A 13,600-nucleotide genomic window follows, 5' to 3' on the forward strand; every position below is an offset into this window, starting at 1 on the left:
TCCTCCAAAATCAGAGCGATTAGCCCTGATTGAATCGGTTCATAAAATTGCTCATTTGGGGTATGAAAAGACACTCAGTACACTTAGGGACAAGTATTTTTGGCCAAAGATGGCAGCAGAAGTCAAAGACTACTGTAAAAACTGCGTTACATGTAAAATGTCCAAAGGCATTAATGTGAATCCCATCCCCAAAATGGGATCGCAGAAAAAGTACTGTGATTACCCTTTTCAGTTCATTACACTTGATTATGTTGGGCCATTTCCAGCTTCAGGAAAGGGCAGATTCACATGCTTACTCGTGGTCACAGACGTTTTTTCCAAATTCATCATGGTCCAACCATTTAGGCAAGCCACGGGTTCTTCATTGGTAGAATTCCTAGAGCAGGCCATATTTTTGCTCTTTGGGGTACCTGAAATAGTACTGACGGATAACGGTAGTCAGTTTACCTCAAAAGTATTTGCTTCGCTGTTAAAACAATATGGGGTGAAGCATTGGCTCACACCCTCATACCACCCACAGGTGAATAACACCGAGAGGGTCAATAAAGTGGTCACTACAGCGATCAGAGCGACACTAAAAGGCAACCATAAACAGTGGTCCGACAATATACAACATATAGCATGTGCTATAAGAAATTCCGTCCACGATTCAACGAAATATTCCCCGTATTTCATCACTTTCGGTAGGAATATGATTTCAGATGGAGTTGAATACGAAAGATTAAGAAATTCGAACAGTAGTACTAGTTTTACTCTTAACGACGAAGAACGGGAGAATTTATATAAATCTGTTAGGAAAAATTTAGCCGAAGCGTACGAAAAACAGGCAAAGTACTATAATTTACGCTCCAATAAACGCGCACCCACCTATCAAATAGGAGAAAAGGTGTTAAAGAAGAACACAGTCTTGTCAGACAAATCTAAGGACTTTTATGCCAAATTAGATGCTAAATATGTTATAGCATATGTAAATAGAGTTCTAGGTGACAGTTATGATCTGGTAGACGAAAAAGGTAATGCATTAGGCATATTCCATGCCAGTTTTTTGAAAAAATTCTAGGATTTCAGACTGATTAAGCTATGACATTTTCCTGCGAAGGGAAATGTACTGAAATCATCACTAGGATGAACGAAAATTGCGTCGCATAAGTTGAAGGATTAGCGAAAAGAACTATTGAAACCTAGGGTTAGTAGTTCTACTTAAATCTACATTAGTTTAGGCGTTTGTTAGTGGAAACAAAAATTGACTCACCCGTTGATTTGGCTACCGTTTTCCGCTTTTCGGTCATCGCTTTCCGAGATTCCGTACGAGATGGTCCGGTATCGTTTTCGTCCCGTTCGTCCTTAGCGGAAATATCAGCTTCCGACTAGTTACACTGGTGTTCCTTCGGTATCTCTTCGGTGTGTCGGGGATTCCAGTTGCCGGCGAACGACTGGTGTTCCATTGGGCTTGATAGATCACTTCCGGGAAAAGCGTATCTCGGAGAACGTCCAAAAAACTCGTAGCACGTCTAACAAGGTCCATGGCTCGACAATAATGTCGGTCGTCGTAGTTTTGATTCCCGCGCCGGTTACGTTGAGTAATCCTTATCCAATCCAACAGCCGATGTCCGATATGCCGTCAGTCGTCGTTTCTCAAATGAAGCATCAATCGGTTTAGTTCCATATCGAGTTTGAATCGGCAGCCGTACACAATCACCGGTGCTATAAAATCGCTGACGTCATAATTGCGCTGCGGCACCGTCTATCTCCGCTAGCGATAGTTAAATCCCCATGCAAGGCAATGTCGTGTTTGCCACGTTCTTTCTCATACTATTTTGTTTTCCTAGGAGTTTTTCCGACGGAGGTCGGTTGCAGAAGAATCCCACGATGATTGACCTGAAAGAAACGGTATCGGTTTAATAATTTGATAATTTATTGATATTTACCTTTACTCCCCCGGTTTATCCGCGATCGAAGATGATTTTCGATCCCACGTCGTCCTCCTTGCAGCTTGTCCGAAACTTTTTTTCACAGGAAACGAACCCCCCCCCCCCCCCCCCCAATCATTCATTCCTTGGCACGGTAAGCATAAAGCCGCATAACACCATGAATTAGGGGTCACCTGTTTAGTGGACTCTTACCACTGAATCAGGCGGTCCGTAGTGTTATTCTTAGCCAATTGAGACAACCGCTACCGACACTACACAGCTATCTAGGCTGATCGGGAAAAGAAGTAAACATTGATGGTTAACTTCCAAACGAACCCAAACAGCCCAGAAGTTTTAGCCACAGACAAACAGACGTAACACCTTGAACGATTTTCATGGAAATCCATCGCCTAGTTCACACTACCATCACCTGGTGGAAAAGTTGCACGAATCACTGTGTTATGCAGTATCGTCAACAGAAGGCGCTAGTGTGAAACGTCAAACGCATAGAAAAACGATGCGCGCGCCTCTGGTTGTGAAAGCCACAACTATGAAAATTTAAAATGATCGTTAAAAGCGTGGTCGATGGGAATTTCGCAAGTGTTACGTCTGTTTGTCTGTGTTTTAGCCTAAATGAATGTATTGGAACATGATTTAGCGCTCAATTTTATTTTATTGAAATTTTCAATGTTCTTCGAACAAAATTGATGATTTTCATACAATTTAACTATACACATATAATCATGGCGCTATTGTTTTGTCAGCTCTTGGCAGTTGCATTTTTTCTGAACCGATTCTGCATACATAAACTAGCATTTGTACTAAATATCCCCGCGGGGAGTAGCGGGGAGCTTGACTTTGAAGTTGAAGTGTAAGAATTTCTCGTACTAATGACAAGACAATTTTGAAGCCAAAGAGTTATTTTGATCTCTTGCTCCATTGCAGATGTCTGATATATACAAGAACTTACAAATAAACTTTTGAAAGCAATTGAATTACTTATATTAACATACTTTTGTAGTGGTTGAACTTGATTGTGTTCTTTATCAAAAATTCAATACTTTTTCCAACAGCAGCTATTCAGTTCTGTAACAAGATACACAATCAATATTTCCAATTTTTGTAAGCGCCAGTCAGTGCTCCAGTTATTATGAAAGAATGCTCAATATATTGTATCCCATTAAATACATGTTCGAAAATTGAGTTTCTGCCAGCTATTCTAAAAATTGAACCGATGTGCGTTGTGAGATACACTAGGGTCTGAGACCGTTAGGCAGAGGGACCAAAAAAACTAAATCATAAGTGAATCCTTTAAAAGAATCTCAGAAAAAATATTTGAGTAACTTGCGGGTGAATCGCAGAAGAAAGAACTCGGTGAAGAATTCCAGAAGAAAAAAGAAGTTATTTTGGCTAGTGCACCATTCGCAGGGCTGTTACAAAAGTGTCGATTTGGAAACCGCAAAATCCACACCAAGCCATTTGAAATCCGCGCCGAGGTCATCAAATCCGCGCCAGTACAAAAACATATGGTTTTGATGACTGAAGCTCATTAAAAGCCACACTTTTGTTGCACTTAGGGGTCGCAGTACCGACCACTTTTGGTGAGTACCGGTATTTCGGTACTGAGGCTCACAGTACCGGTAGTACTGGTAAAATATCGATAACAATTCGAAAATTAAACGCCAAAAACTGTGAAAAGTGATCAATTTCACCCGAAATCACGGTACGTTAAAAGGTCAGAATTGAACCAGTCACAACCATCCCTTTTCAATAGCTGAACAGGTGATATTTGGAAGACAGAACTGCAAACAAATTATCTTTGTTAGTTGTTTTTCAAATGAAGAGCTAGGCTTGGGAGTCGTGGAGTATGATGCAATACTGTTTAGATTTAGTGTACAAATGTAACCTTATGAGGTCAACCCAAATACTAGCTTAAAAAAATATTGATTTGCAATAAGTCTGTATTGGAAATGTTTTTATGGCTAATCGTTTAAAGCTATGGGAAGGAAAGGGTTAACCTAACACATGTGAAATGTTCAAAGCACCTCCAATATTAATGATTTCGTCAAGGTATTTTTTTATTGAAATGTAAAGTCAGATTCAAATTTACTCATCAGTAACATAAATGTAGATAAATGGATGTAGATAAAACCTGTAATTCTACATAGATTCACATAATAAATATACAAATAAATACATAAATAGATTGATTTCATATACCCTTCTGCCAAAGATAGGTTAAGGAACTGCCGTAGCCAAGGCCGTAGCCGACATTTTCCTTATTTACTCTGTACAATATCTTTTGCTCGAATGCGAGTTGATATATGTATTTTGTTCCATCTGAAATGTTGGCACCACCTAAGCACACCTTTGGTTGAAAATATTAGCAACACCAACGCGAAAATGTGTTGGCTGCTGTAGCGACACGATAAGAATCTCTGAGCCTAGGGAAAATGTCTGGCAATTATCGGAACGATGGCGAAGGTGAATGCCACAATCTAGATATTTGGGGAAGCCCATCGCTCTAAATTTTCTTAAGCAGTATCCTTTTGAGGGGATATCTCACTTATCCATCAAACGTCCATCGTCGTCGTTGTCGTAGGCGCCACCGCTAGAAAGTCCACACCACAACTCGAGAAGACAAAAGCTGGGTGTCTATTATGTTGGCACGGGATGGGTATTACGGGTTTACATAATCCAATAATCCTGTAACGGATATGGTGTTTCTCGAAAAGGAGCCAACCATGCATTGTAGCTTGTGGTGATTAGGGAAAATTACGGCCAATTATGAATTTCATTTTACTATCACAAGCATCATCATTGGTAGGTAGGTATCATCATCATCAACATCACTCGGAAGGGTTGCGATATGAGTCGAGCTGAAATGTTGAGGCAATGTTACGCAAATCAGGAAGCTACGGAAGAAGGTGAACCTGTTTGTTAGGTACCTACCGTATTCTGACAGTGTGTGTAGAATTAGTCTTTCGGCATGCCAGGGAGCACACGAAACTACAAGGTGATGAAGTGTTTGCTTGGAGCACGAAAGACATACAACGTACAAATCTCAAACTGAAGGATGGGGAGGCAGTTGATTGAATCAATCAGGGTAATTGAAATGTTGTGATCAAAGGAGAATTGAAATGTTGTTTGTTGCAAATAGGATTACTCGGAATTGGAGATGAATTTTTCTCCAATGATATACTTTCCTTGTTCGACTTTAATAATTAACGTGGATGAATATTTGGAATGCACTTGACACTTTAAGCATTTGGATTAAGTGATTCAACATCGATTTCTTCAACAAAATTAAAAAATCGTTCCAGCTGTTGCGGACCCCTCGACTCTGGAGCGATGTAAGCCCCACGTAGGTATGGTGACGTTTGTCAGTGTCATTGCTGACCTGTCATTCGTAAACTGTCAGAGAGAATGAGAAGCAGTTGTTGAAAATTGTAGAAGACAGAAGTTTATTTCAATGATATCAAGTATTTTGTGAATTTTTCTTCCATAAATTTTTATTACATTTTTGTTATATTTTTGTAGATTCCGTAAAGTATAATTATTTACCCTAGTTCTAAGTGTGAATTGAATTGTAGTCGGACACTAAGCTGTAAGAACATACATGAATTGAGAAATTAGAATGGATTAATAAAAAATACTTATTGCAGCTTTAGCAATACCCAGCAAATAAAAGCGAGTTGCTTAAAGACGCCCGAAAGACGGAATTCACACGAACAGAAACTAAAGAGTTTACGGACTCATCGCGATACCATGAATCGGACATCGGTCGTAAGGCAGACGCGATCGCGGGCTCGAGGTGTAGCAGCAGATACACCTAACCTCCATGACGACGAACAGCGTGAGAATGCATCCGCGAAGTCATCGGAGGCCAATTTCGAAGCATCCGTAATCGACGACGAGCGTGCGGATGAGCGTGATTGTGGTGCTTGCGATCGTCCTAACAAGGCCGAGTGGTTTATGGTACAGTGTGGAGTTTGTGCGAAGTGGTACCACTTTTCCTGTGCCGGAGTGACTCATAAAACAGTGCACTCGAAATCGTTCACTTGTGCGTTATGTGAACCTCGCATACTCATGCCTCCTCCAACCTCAGTATCTGCCCGGACAAGTTCGTCCAGTTCACGTAGAGCACGACTGGCTCGTGAGATACAACGCCTTGAGGAAGAACGTGCCTTGCAGGAAAGGATCCAACAAGCGACATTGGAAAAGCTGGAGCGCGAGAAAGAGTACATCGCTCGAAAATATGAGCTTCTGGAGCAGCAGGACGAAGCTGATATGTCGAGCTTGCGAAGTGATAGGACCAACCAAACTAGCCGAGTAAAGGAATGGGTCCTCGAACAAAATAGTGACGTGGGAGCCATCAGTGCCGTTCGTGAACCTGGTGCATGTGTTGAGAGCAGTCACACAAACGCTAGGACTTCGGATACCCATAACAAGGTCCAGATCACTTCCACACCTTTGAAGACGGGGTCTAGTGCGCTCGGTGGAAATCCAAAGGGCGGTAACAGTCGCCCAGTGTCCAGCATAAGTGGTGTGGCTGATAGTGAAATGGAGATAACGTTCGGTAGCATAACCATCGATGGTATTGAACGTCCCGTGGAATCTGGCGGCATGATGGGCAACGTACCGCTGGTGGATGTTCAGCCATTAGTAGATCTTCTTGAATACTCCCCAACCAAGATTCCCGAGAAAGGTGCGCGCCCCAAGAACCCGATGCCTCTGTACGAAAAGTGGCGTAGAGAGACCGAGAACCTCCGGAAAGAACACAACGAGAGGCAACAACAGCACGAGATGGAAATTGAGATTCGGCGCAAACGTGAGCTGGATCTTATAAAAAAAAGTCAATCAGCTGAAGCATAGCCAAGAGGAACAGTTCGAGCTGCAGCGTCGACGCGAAGCCGAGCTTTTCCGTCAACTGCAGCTTCATGAAAGAGAAGAAGCAGAGATCAAGAAGCGAAGTCAAGAAGGCCTTAAGGAACAGGATGCAGAGTTGCAACGTTTGCGGGGAATAGAGAGAGCGTTCCTGGAAATGCAGATTTCGTCGCGGCAGAAGCACCAGTCTTGTGCGGAAGACCATAATCCAAACGACGTAGCTACAGCGGAACCAGTACATGAGACCACCCGAGCACCGAGAGAGCGGCCGCGGTTGCCAGATTGTATGCAAGTAGGCAAAGGTCAAACCATCACGGGCCAATCTACTCCCTTGGTAAGTGTACCGCATTTCTCTTCCATGCCTTTGGAATCAATAAATACCACCCCCTCATACACCCCTCACCGACAAAATGAGCTGGACGAGCGTTCGATGATCACTCCGATGGGTGGTCGATCTTTGTACTCCATACCGATTAATCAATCAGTGCCAGTATTTACCCCTTCTGCCACCTCTCCTCAGCATGAACCACCTCTGAGTTTTCCCATGTTCCCCCCCCCATGCCATGCCTCCACATGAGCGTCGTCAGCCTATCGTTCAGGAATGCCCATCTGTCGCGAACTACGGTCCACTGCAGTTTCAGCATGGCCCAACACCGCAACAAGTGGCAGCGAGACAGGTAATTTCCAAGGAACTTCCGTCGTTCACGGGGGATCCTATCGAGTGGCCAATGTTTATTAGCAGTTATATGCATTCAACGAGCGCGTGTGGGTATACGGACTCCGAAAACCTACTGAGGCTTCAGCGGTGTCTCAAGGGTACGGCGAAAGATGCAGTTAGCAGCCTTCTCTTACATCCAACGTCCGTTCCGCAGATCATATCGACATTGCAAACCTTGTATGGCCGACCGGAACAAATAGTGAACAACATGGTCTCCAAGGTGCGTAATACTCCTGCTCCAAAACCAGATCGATTGGATACGTGGGTCACCTTTGGGTTGATGGTGCAGAACTTGTGCGGTCATCTCAAAGCGGTTGGACTAGAGAACCATCTGTCCAACCCCATACTGTTGCAGGAGCTGGTGGAGAAACTGCCACCTACTGTGAAGTTTAACTGGGCACTTTATCAACAATGTCTACCTGTCGTGGATCTCAGCAGTTTTGGAAACTATATGGAGAAGGTGGCCGCCGCCACAAGTAGCGTTGCCACGCCTCTGATAAGCCAACCGAAGACGAGCAAGGAGGATCGACCAAGGGGCAAGGATAGAGTGTTCGTTAATGCCCATGCAGAATTCAACCAAGAAGATGACGATCTAGGAGTACCAATGGATAGACATCAACAGTTACACATCGCAGCGAAGAAAGCCGAACCAGCAGCGACATGTTTGTCTTGTGGCGGAGGAGGTCACCAGGTGGCGAACTGTTCAACATTCAAAAAACTTTGCCTGGATGACCGCTGGAAGGAAGTGAAGGAGAAGCAGCTCTGCAGCCGGTGTTTGACAGCACACAGCCGCTGGCCGTGTAGGGGAGAAGTCTGCGGAGTAAATGGCTGCCAGAGACGCCACCATCGATTGCTCCATTCCGAATTGCCTAAAGAGGAGAAGAATGCTATTGTTACTGTCCATCGTAAGCCGACGTCGTCAACATTATTCCGCGTGCTACCCGTAACACTCTACGGAAGAAAAGGACAAGTTAACACTTTCGCCTTTCTGGATGATGGTTCGTCCGTTACTATGGTAGATCAATCGACTGCAGAAGCGCTTGGACTGGAAGGAAATTCTGAAACCCTTTGCATCCACTGGACTGGAGGAATTCAGAAGAAACTAAGCGCCCAGCAAGTTGCAGTAGAACTTTCAGCAGTCGGCAGTGATAAACGGTTCAAAGCATCAGAGGTGTACATTGTTGAAAATCTGGGCCTGCCGAAACAAACAGTAGACTTTCAAGAAATGGAACAGCGTTTCGCCTATCTCAAGGGATTACCGGTGAAAAGTTTTACAGCAGCTGTCCCTGGGTTGATGATCGGATTGAACAATATCCACTTGTTGGCTACACTGAAGCTGCGTGAAGGTCGGATCGGTGAACCAATAGCAACCAAGACACGCATTGGCTGGGCTGTGTATGGAAGCGTACGTGGGGGAGTCGATCAACTTCCGCACCGTCAAATGCACATTGATGTACGACCCTCTAATGAAGAATTGCACTCCTATGTCCAAGAGTTTTTTGCACTGGAGAGTCTGGGAATCTCGGTGGTGCCGGAGGCAGAAACGGCGGAAAATCAACGGGCTCGGCAGATTCTGGAGGAAACGACAAAGCGCATCGCAAGCGGAAGGTTTCAAACGGGTTTGCTCTGGAAGAACGACTTTATTCAGTTTCCGGACAGCGAACCGATGGCTAAAAAGCGGCTTATGTGCCTCGAGAAACGGCTTTGCAAGGACCCGGAGTTGTACAATACCGTTCGTCGACAGATAGCGGAGATGCAGGAGAAAGGCTATACGCATAAAGCAACCACCGAAGAATTGGACAACTTCGAGCGTCGACGTTCCTGGTTCTTGCCACTAGGAGTAGTACTGAACCCTAACAAACCTGGAAAAGTGAGGCTCATCTGGGACGCCGCAGCTAAGGTCAAAGGTGTTTCGCTAAATACGGAGTTATTGAGTGGTCCAGATCTTCTCGCTCCGTTATTGAGAGTAATGTTCGGGTTCCGTGAGCGAGAAGTAGCTATATGCGCGGACATTATGGAGATGTTCCACCAAGTATTGATTCAGGAAAACGATCGCTGTGCTCAACTGTACAAGTGGAGAGACTCGCCGGATTTGCCGATGGATACTATGGTAATGGACGTCGCAATCTTCGGCGCTACATGTTCTCCAGCGCAGTCGCAGTTTGTAAAAAATAAGAATGCCGAAGAACACAAAGCCGAGTATCCCAGTGCTGCCGAAGCGATCCAAAAGAAACATTACGTCGATGACTACTTGGACAGCCTGGATACCGCCAAAGAAGCAACGGAGTTAGCACTGGAAGTGGCACACGTTCACGTCGCCGGCGGTTTCACTATTCGAAACTGGATCTCGAACAATCACAGCGTACTGGAGCGAATAGGTGAAACGAATCCAACAACGGTCAAAAGTTTCACGGGAGAAGGTCAAGCTGAACGTCTACTTGGAATTGTCTGGCTGCCGGAGGAAGATGTTTTCATGTTTGCACTAAGCTTTCGTCAAGATATCCGCATCCTGATTGAAGGTGTATTGGTGCCATCAAAGCGAGAAATGCTACGAGTGGTGATGAGTGTCTACGATCCCCTAGGACTTGTTGCGGCATTCGTGATCCACGGAAAGGTTCTTATCCAAGACGTTTGGAGAGCAGGCGTTGACTGGGATCAGAGAGTTCCTCAAGACATATTCAATAGATGGAAGTTGTGGTTAGAAACTCTTTTGAAGATGAGTGAAATAAGGATTCTCCGCTGTTATTTCCCAGGGTATGATCCGGATAGCTATCGCTCGCTGCAGTTACACATATTCGTAGATGCTAGTGAACAGGCCTTTGCTGCCTGTGCATATTTCCGTATTGTCGACAGAGGGAGAGTTCGCTGCTGCTTGGTTGCGTCGAAAACTAAGGTAGCACCACTTAAGCCGCTATCAATCCCGCGACTAGAGCTAATGGCAGCGGTGATAGGAGCTCGCTTGAAGAGGACAATCATTGAAAATCATTCTCTGGATATTCAGCATACGTTTTTTCATAGTGATGCCGGAACTGTTCTCTCATGGATCCAGACCGATCCACGTCGGTATCGTCAATTTGTGGCGTTTCGCGTCAGCGAAATTTTAAGCTTGACATCTGTTGAGGAATGGCGGTGGGTTCCAACTAAGCTCAACGTCGCTGATGAGGCCACGAAGTGGGGAAGAGGTCCATCGTTCGAACCCGGCAGCAGAATTTTAGTTGGACCACAGTTCTTGTATGACGATCAAGGTGAATGGCCCAAGAATTGCCGATCCGAGGTCAAAATCACCGATGAAGAGCTCCGGCCAGCGTACATTTTCAGTCATTTTCTAGCGAAACCGCTGGTGGAATTCAACAAATTCTCCAAATGGGAGCGACTGCTGCGGTGCGTCGCTTACGTACATCGTTTTGTGGAAAATTTGAAGCAGCGCTACAGAAAGGAGCCTGGAACGGAAGGAGGACTAACGAAGCACGAGTTGCAGCGAGCAGAGCTTACACTATGGAAGTTAGTGCAGTCTGACGCGTATCCGGATGAAGTAGCTACGTTGAGGTACAACACTCGAGCCAACAAGCAGCGCCTGGAAAGGCTGGAGAAACGCAGCCTTCTTGCAAAACTGTCGCCGATGATGGACGAGGACGGAATTATTCGTATAGATGGACGCACAGCTCACAGTGACTACGTAACCCACGACGCGAAGTATCCAATCATTTTAGCGAAAGATCATACCATTACAACACTTCTTCTGGATTGGTATCACCGCAAGTTTCGTCATGCTAACAACGAAACCGTGGTCAACGAGGTTCGCCAGAGATTCCATGTTCCAAGCGTGAGGAGTCAGGTTCGTGCGACGAGGAAGCGGTGTACGTGGTGTCAAGTATACAAAACCTTTCCTGTGCCACCGAAAATGGGACCATTACCACAAGCGAGGCTCACACCGTTCAAGCGGACCTTCACCTATTCCGGAATCGATTATTTCGGACCATATTATGTCAAAGTTGGGCGTTCTGCGGCGAAAAGGTGGGTCGCTCTATTTACTTGCTTGGTCACACGAGCGATTCACTTGGAGGTGGTGAGTAGTTTGTCGACGGACTCGTGCAAGAAGGCGATACGGAGGTTCATCGCGCGCAGAGGGGCCCCCGTTGAAATTTATTCGGACCGAGGGACCAACTTCATCGGGGCTAGTCGTGAGTTAACCAAGGAGATTAAACGTATCAACGTAGAACTCAGCAGTACCTTCACAGATCAGCAAACGCAGTGGACATTCAACCCACCGGCTGCTCCGCACATGGGGGGGTGTTGGGAAAGAATGGTTCGGTCAGTTAAAGTGGCTCTGGGTGTACTACCTTTCGAACGGAAACTCGACGAAGAATCCTTGGCAACATTCCTTGCAGAAGCCGAGCACATGATCAACTCGCGACCATTAACGTTCGTACCAATCGAGAGCGACGATCATGAGTCACTAACGCCGAACCATTTCCTGTTGCTGAACTCGAGTGGTGTGAAGCAAGCGGAAAAGACACCGGTGGACGTGGGCATGGCGTTAAAGGGAAGTTGGAATAAAATTCAACACACTCTGGACAACTTCTGGCGGCGCTGGTTGAAGGAGTACTTGCCGACTATAACTCGGCGAACTAAATGGTTCCACGACGTTCGTCATATCAGAGAGGGTGACTTGGTGGTAATTGCGGATGAGGGGGTGAGAAATCGGTGGCTCAGGGGTCGTGTGGTAAGGACATATCCGGGAAGAGACGGCGTACCACGGCGTGCAGATGTACGAACTTCAGACGGATCGGTGATGCGGGATCGACTAGTAATTAAATTGGCCCTACTAGAGATTTCTGCCAGAAATGACGCCGAACCGGAAGTTCTAGCGACACGTGGGGGAGAATGTTGCGGACCCCTCGACTCTGCAGCGATGTAAGCCCCACGTAGGTATGGTGACGTTTGTCAGTGTCATTGCTGACCTGTCATTCGTAAACTGTCAGAGAGAATGAGAAGCAGTTGTTGAAAATTGTAGAAGACAGAAGTTTATTTCAACGATATCAAGTATTTTGTGAATTTTTCTTCCATAAATTTTTATTACATTTTTGTTATATTTTTGTAGATTCCGTAAAGTATAATTATTTACCCTAGTTCTAAGTGTGAATTGAATTGTAGTCGGACACTAAGCTGTAAGAACATACATGAATTGAGAAATTAGAATGGATTAATAAAAAATACTTATTGCAGCTTTAGCAATACCCAGCAAATAAAAGCGAGTTGCTTAAAGACGCCCGAAAGACGGAATTCACACGAACACCAGCAATTCAACATTTCAAGTATAAAAGGACTCTCTAGTTTGCCTCGGATTTTAGAAACATAAAAAATTCAAGTTCTTCTACATATGTAACAGGAGGTGTGGCTCAAACAGCATCTGTTGTGGCATACAGCGGCAGAGTATACCTAAGGTGGCGGCCCAACCACGGTGGATAGGAGACCTTAGGCCAACAACCCACTCTTCTTGAAACAAAAAAAAACTGTTACAGAAAGCGAAAATGAAAGATTACGAACTGATTTAAAGGCAATGACTTTTAGCGCGTAACAACGGACAAGAATGTATCAAGTTGATACTATCAACCCTAGCCCAGTAGGTTAAACTGGCACAACTAGCCAATGAAGCATGCCGTATGATGTTTGAGATCCTAGGACTGAGCGAAGTCCGTTGGCCGAACATGGGACAGATTGGCGTCGGGCCAAATTCTGCTGTACCCTGGCTTACGCCTACGAGACGAACACGCTCCTCATGAAGTGGAAACCTTTTAATGGGAGGATAATTGTTGGCAGATTCAAAACACAAGCTCGAAGCCTTACCATGATCCACCAACCGCTGCTGCCGAATTGCAAGACAATGAGAACTTTTACAATAAACTGAACGCATTACTCGTGTCAACACCGAAGCTCCATCACTGCATATCAGCCGAGATGTTCAAAGCAGACCCCGTAGTATCTGCACAACTGCTGCATAAATTATTCTGCAGAATATGGGAAACTGTGACACTTCCGGTCGACTGGATGCAATATAGACTGTTTCAGAAATTATAAATACACT

General features: G+C 45.0%; 2 protein-coding genes across 2 annotated transcripts in view; one reads left to right on the forward strand and one right to left on the reverse strand.

Moving 5' to 3' along the window:
• LOC109423748 (heparan sulfate glucosamine 3-O-sulfotransferase 5) overlaps nucleotides 1-13,600 on the reverse strand; it is a 186,048-nt gene that overhangs the window by 124,773 nt on the left and 47,675 nt on the right. The gene's annotated exons all lie outside the window — the stretch shown is intronic.
• LOC134286640 (uncharacterized) lies at nucleotides 7,361-12,433 on the forward strand. Its single transcript, XM_062848284.1, has one exon. The coding sequence runs from the start codon at nucleotides 7,361-7,363 to the stop codon at nucleotides 12,431-12,433; it is 5,073 nt and encodes a 1,690-aa protein (XP_062704268.1).

This window comes from Aedes albopictus, chromosome 2, assembly GCF_035046485.1.
Source record: "Aedes albopictus strain Foshan chromosome 2, AalbF5, whole genome shotgun sequence".
Lineage (NCBI taxonomy): Eukaryota > Metazoa > Arthropoda > Insecta > Diptera > Culicidae > Aedes > Aedes albopictus.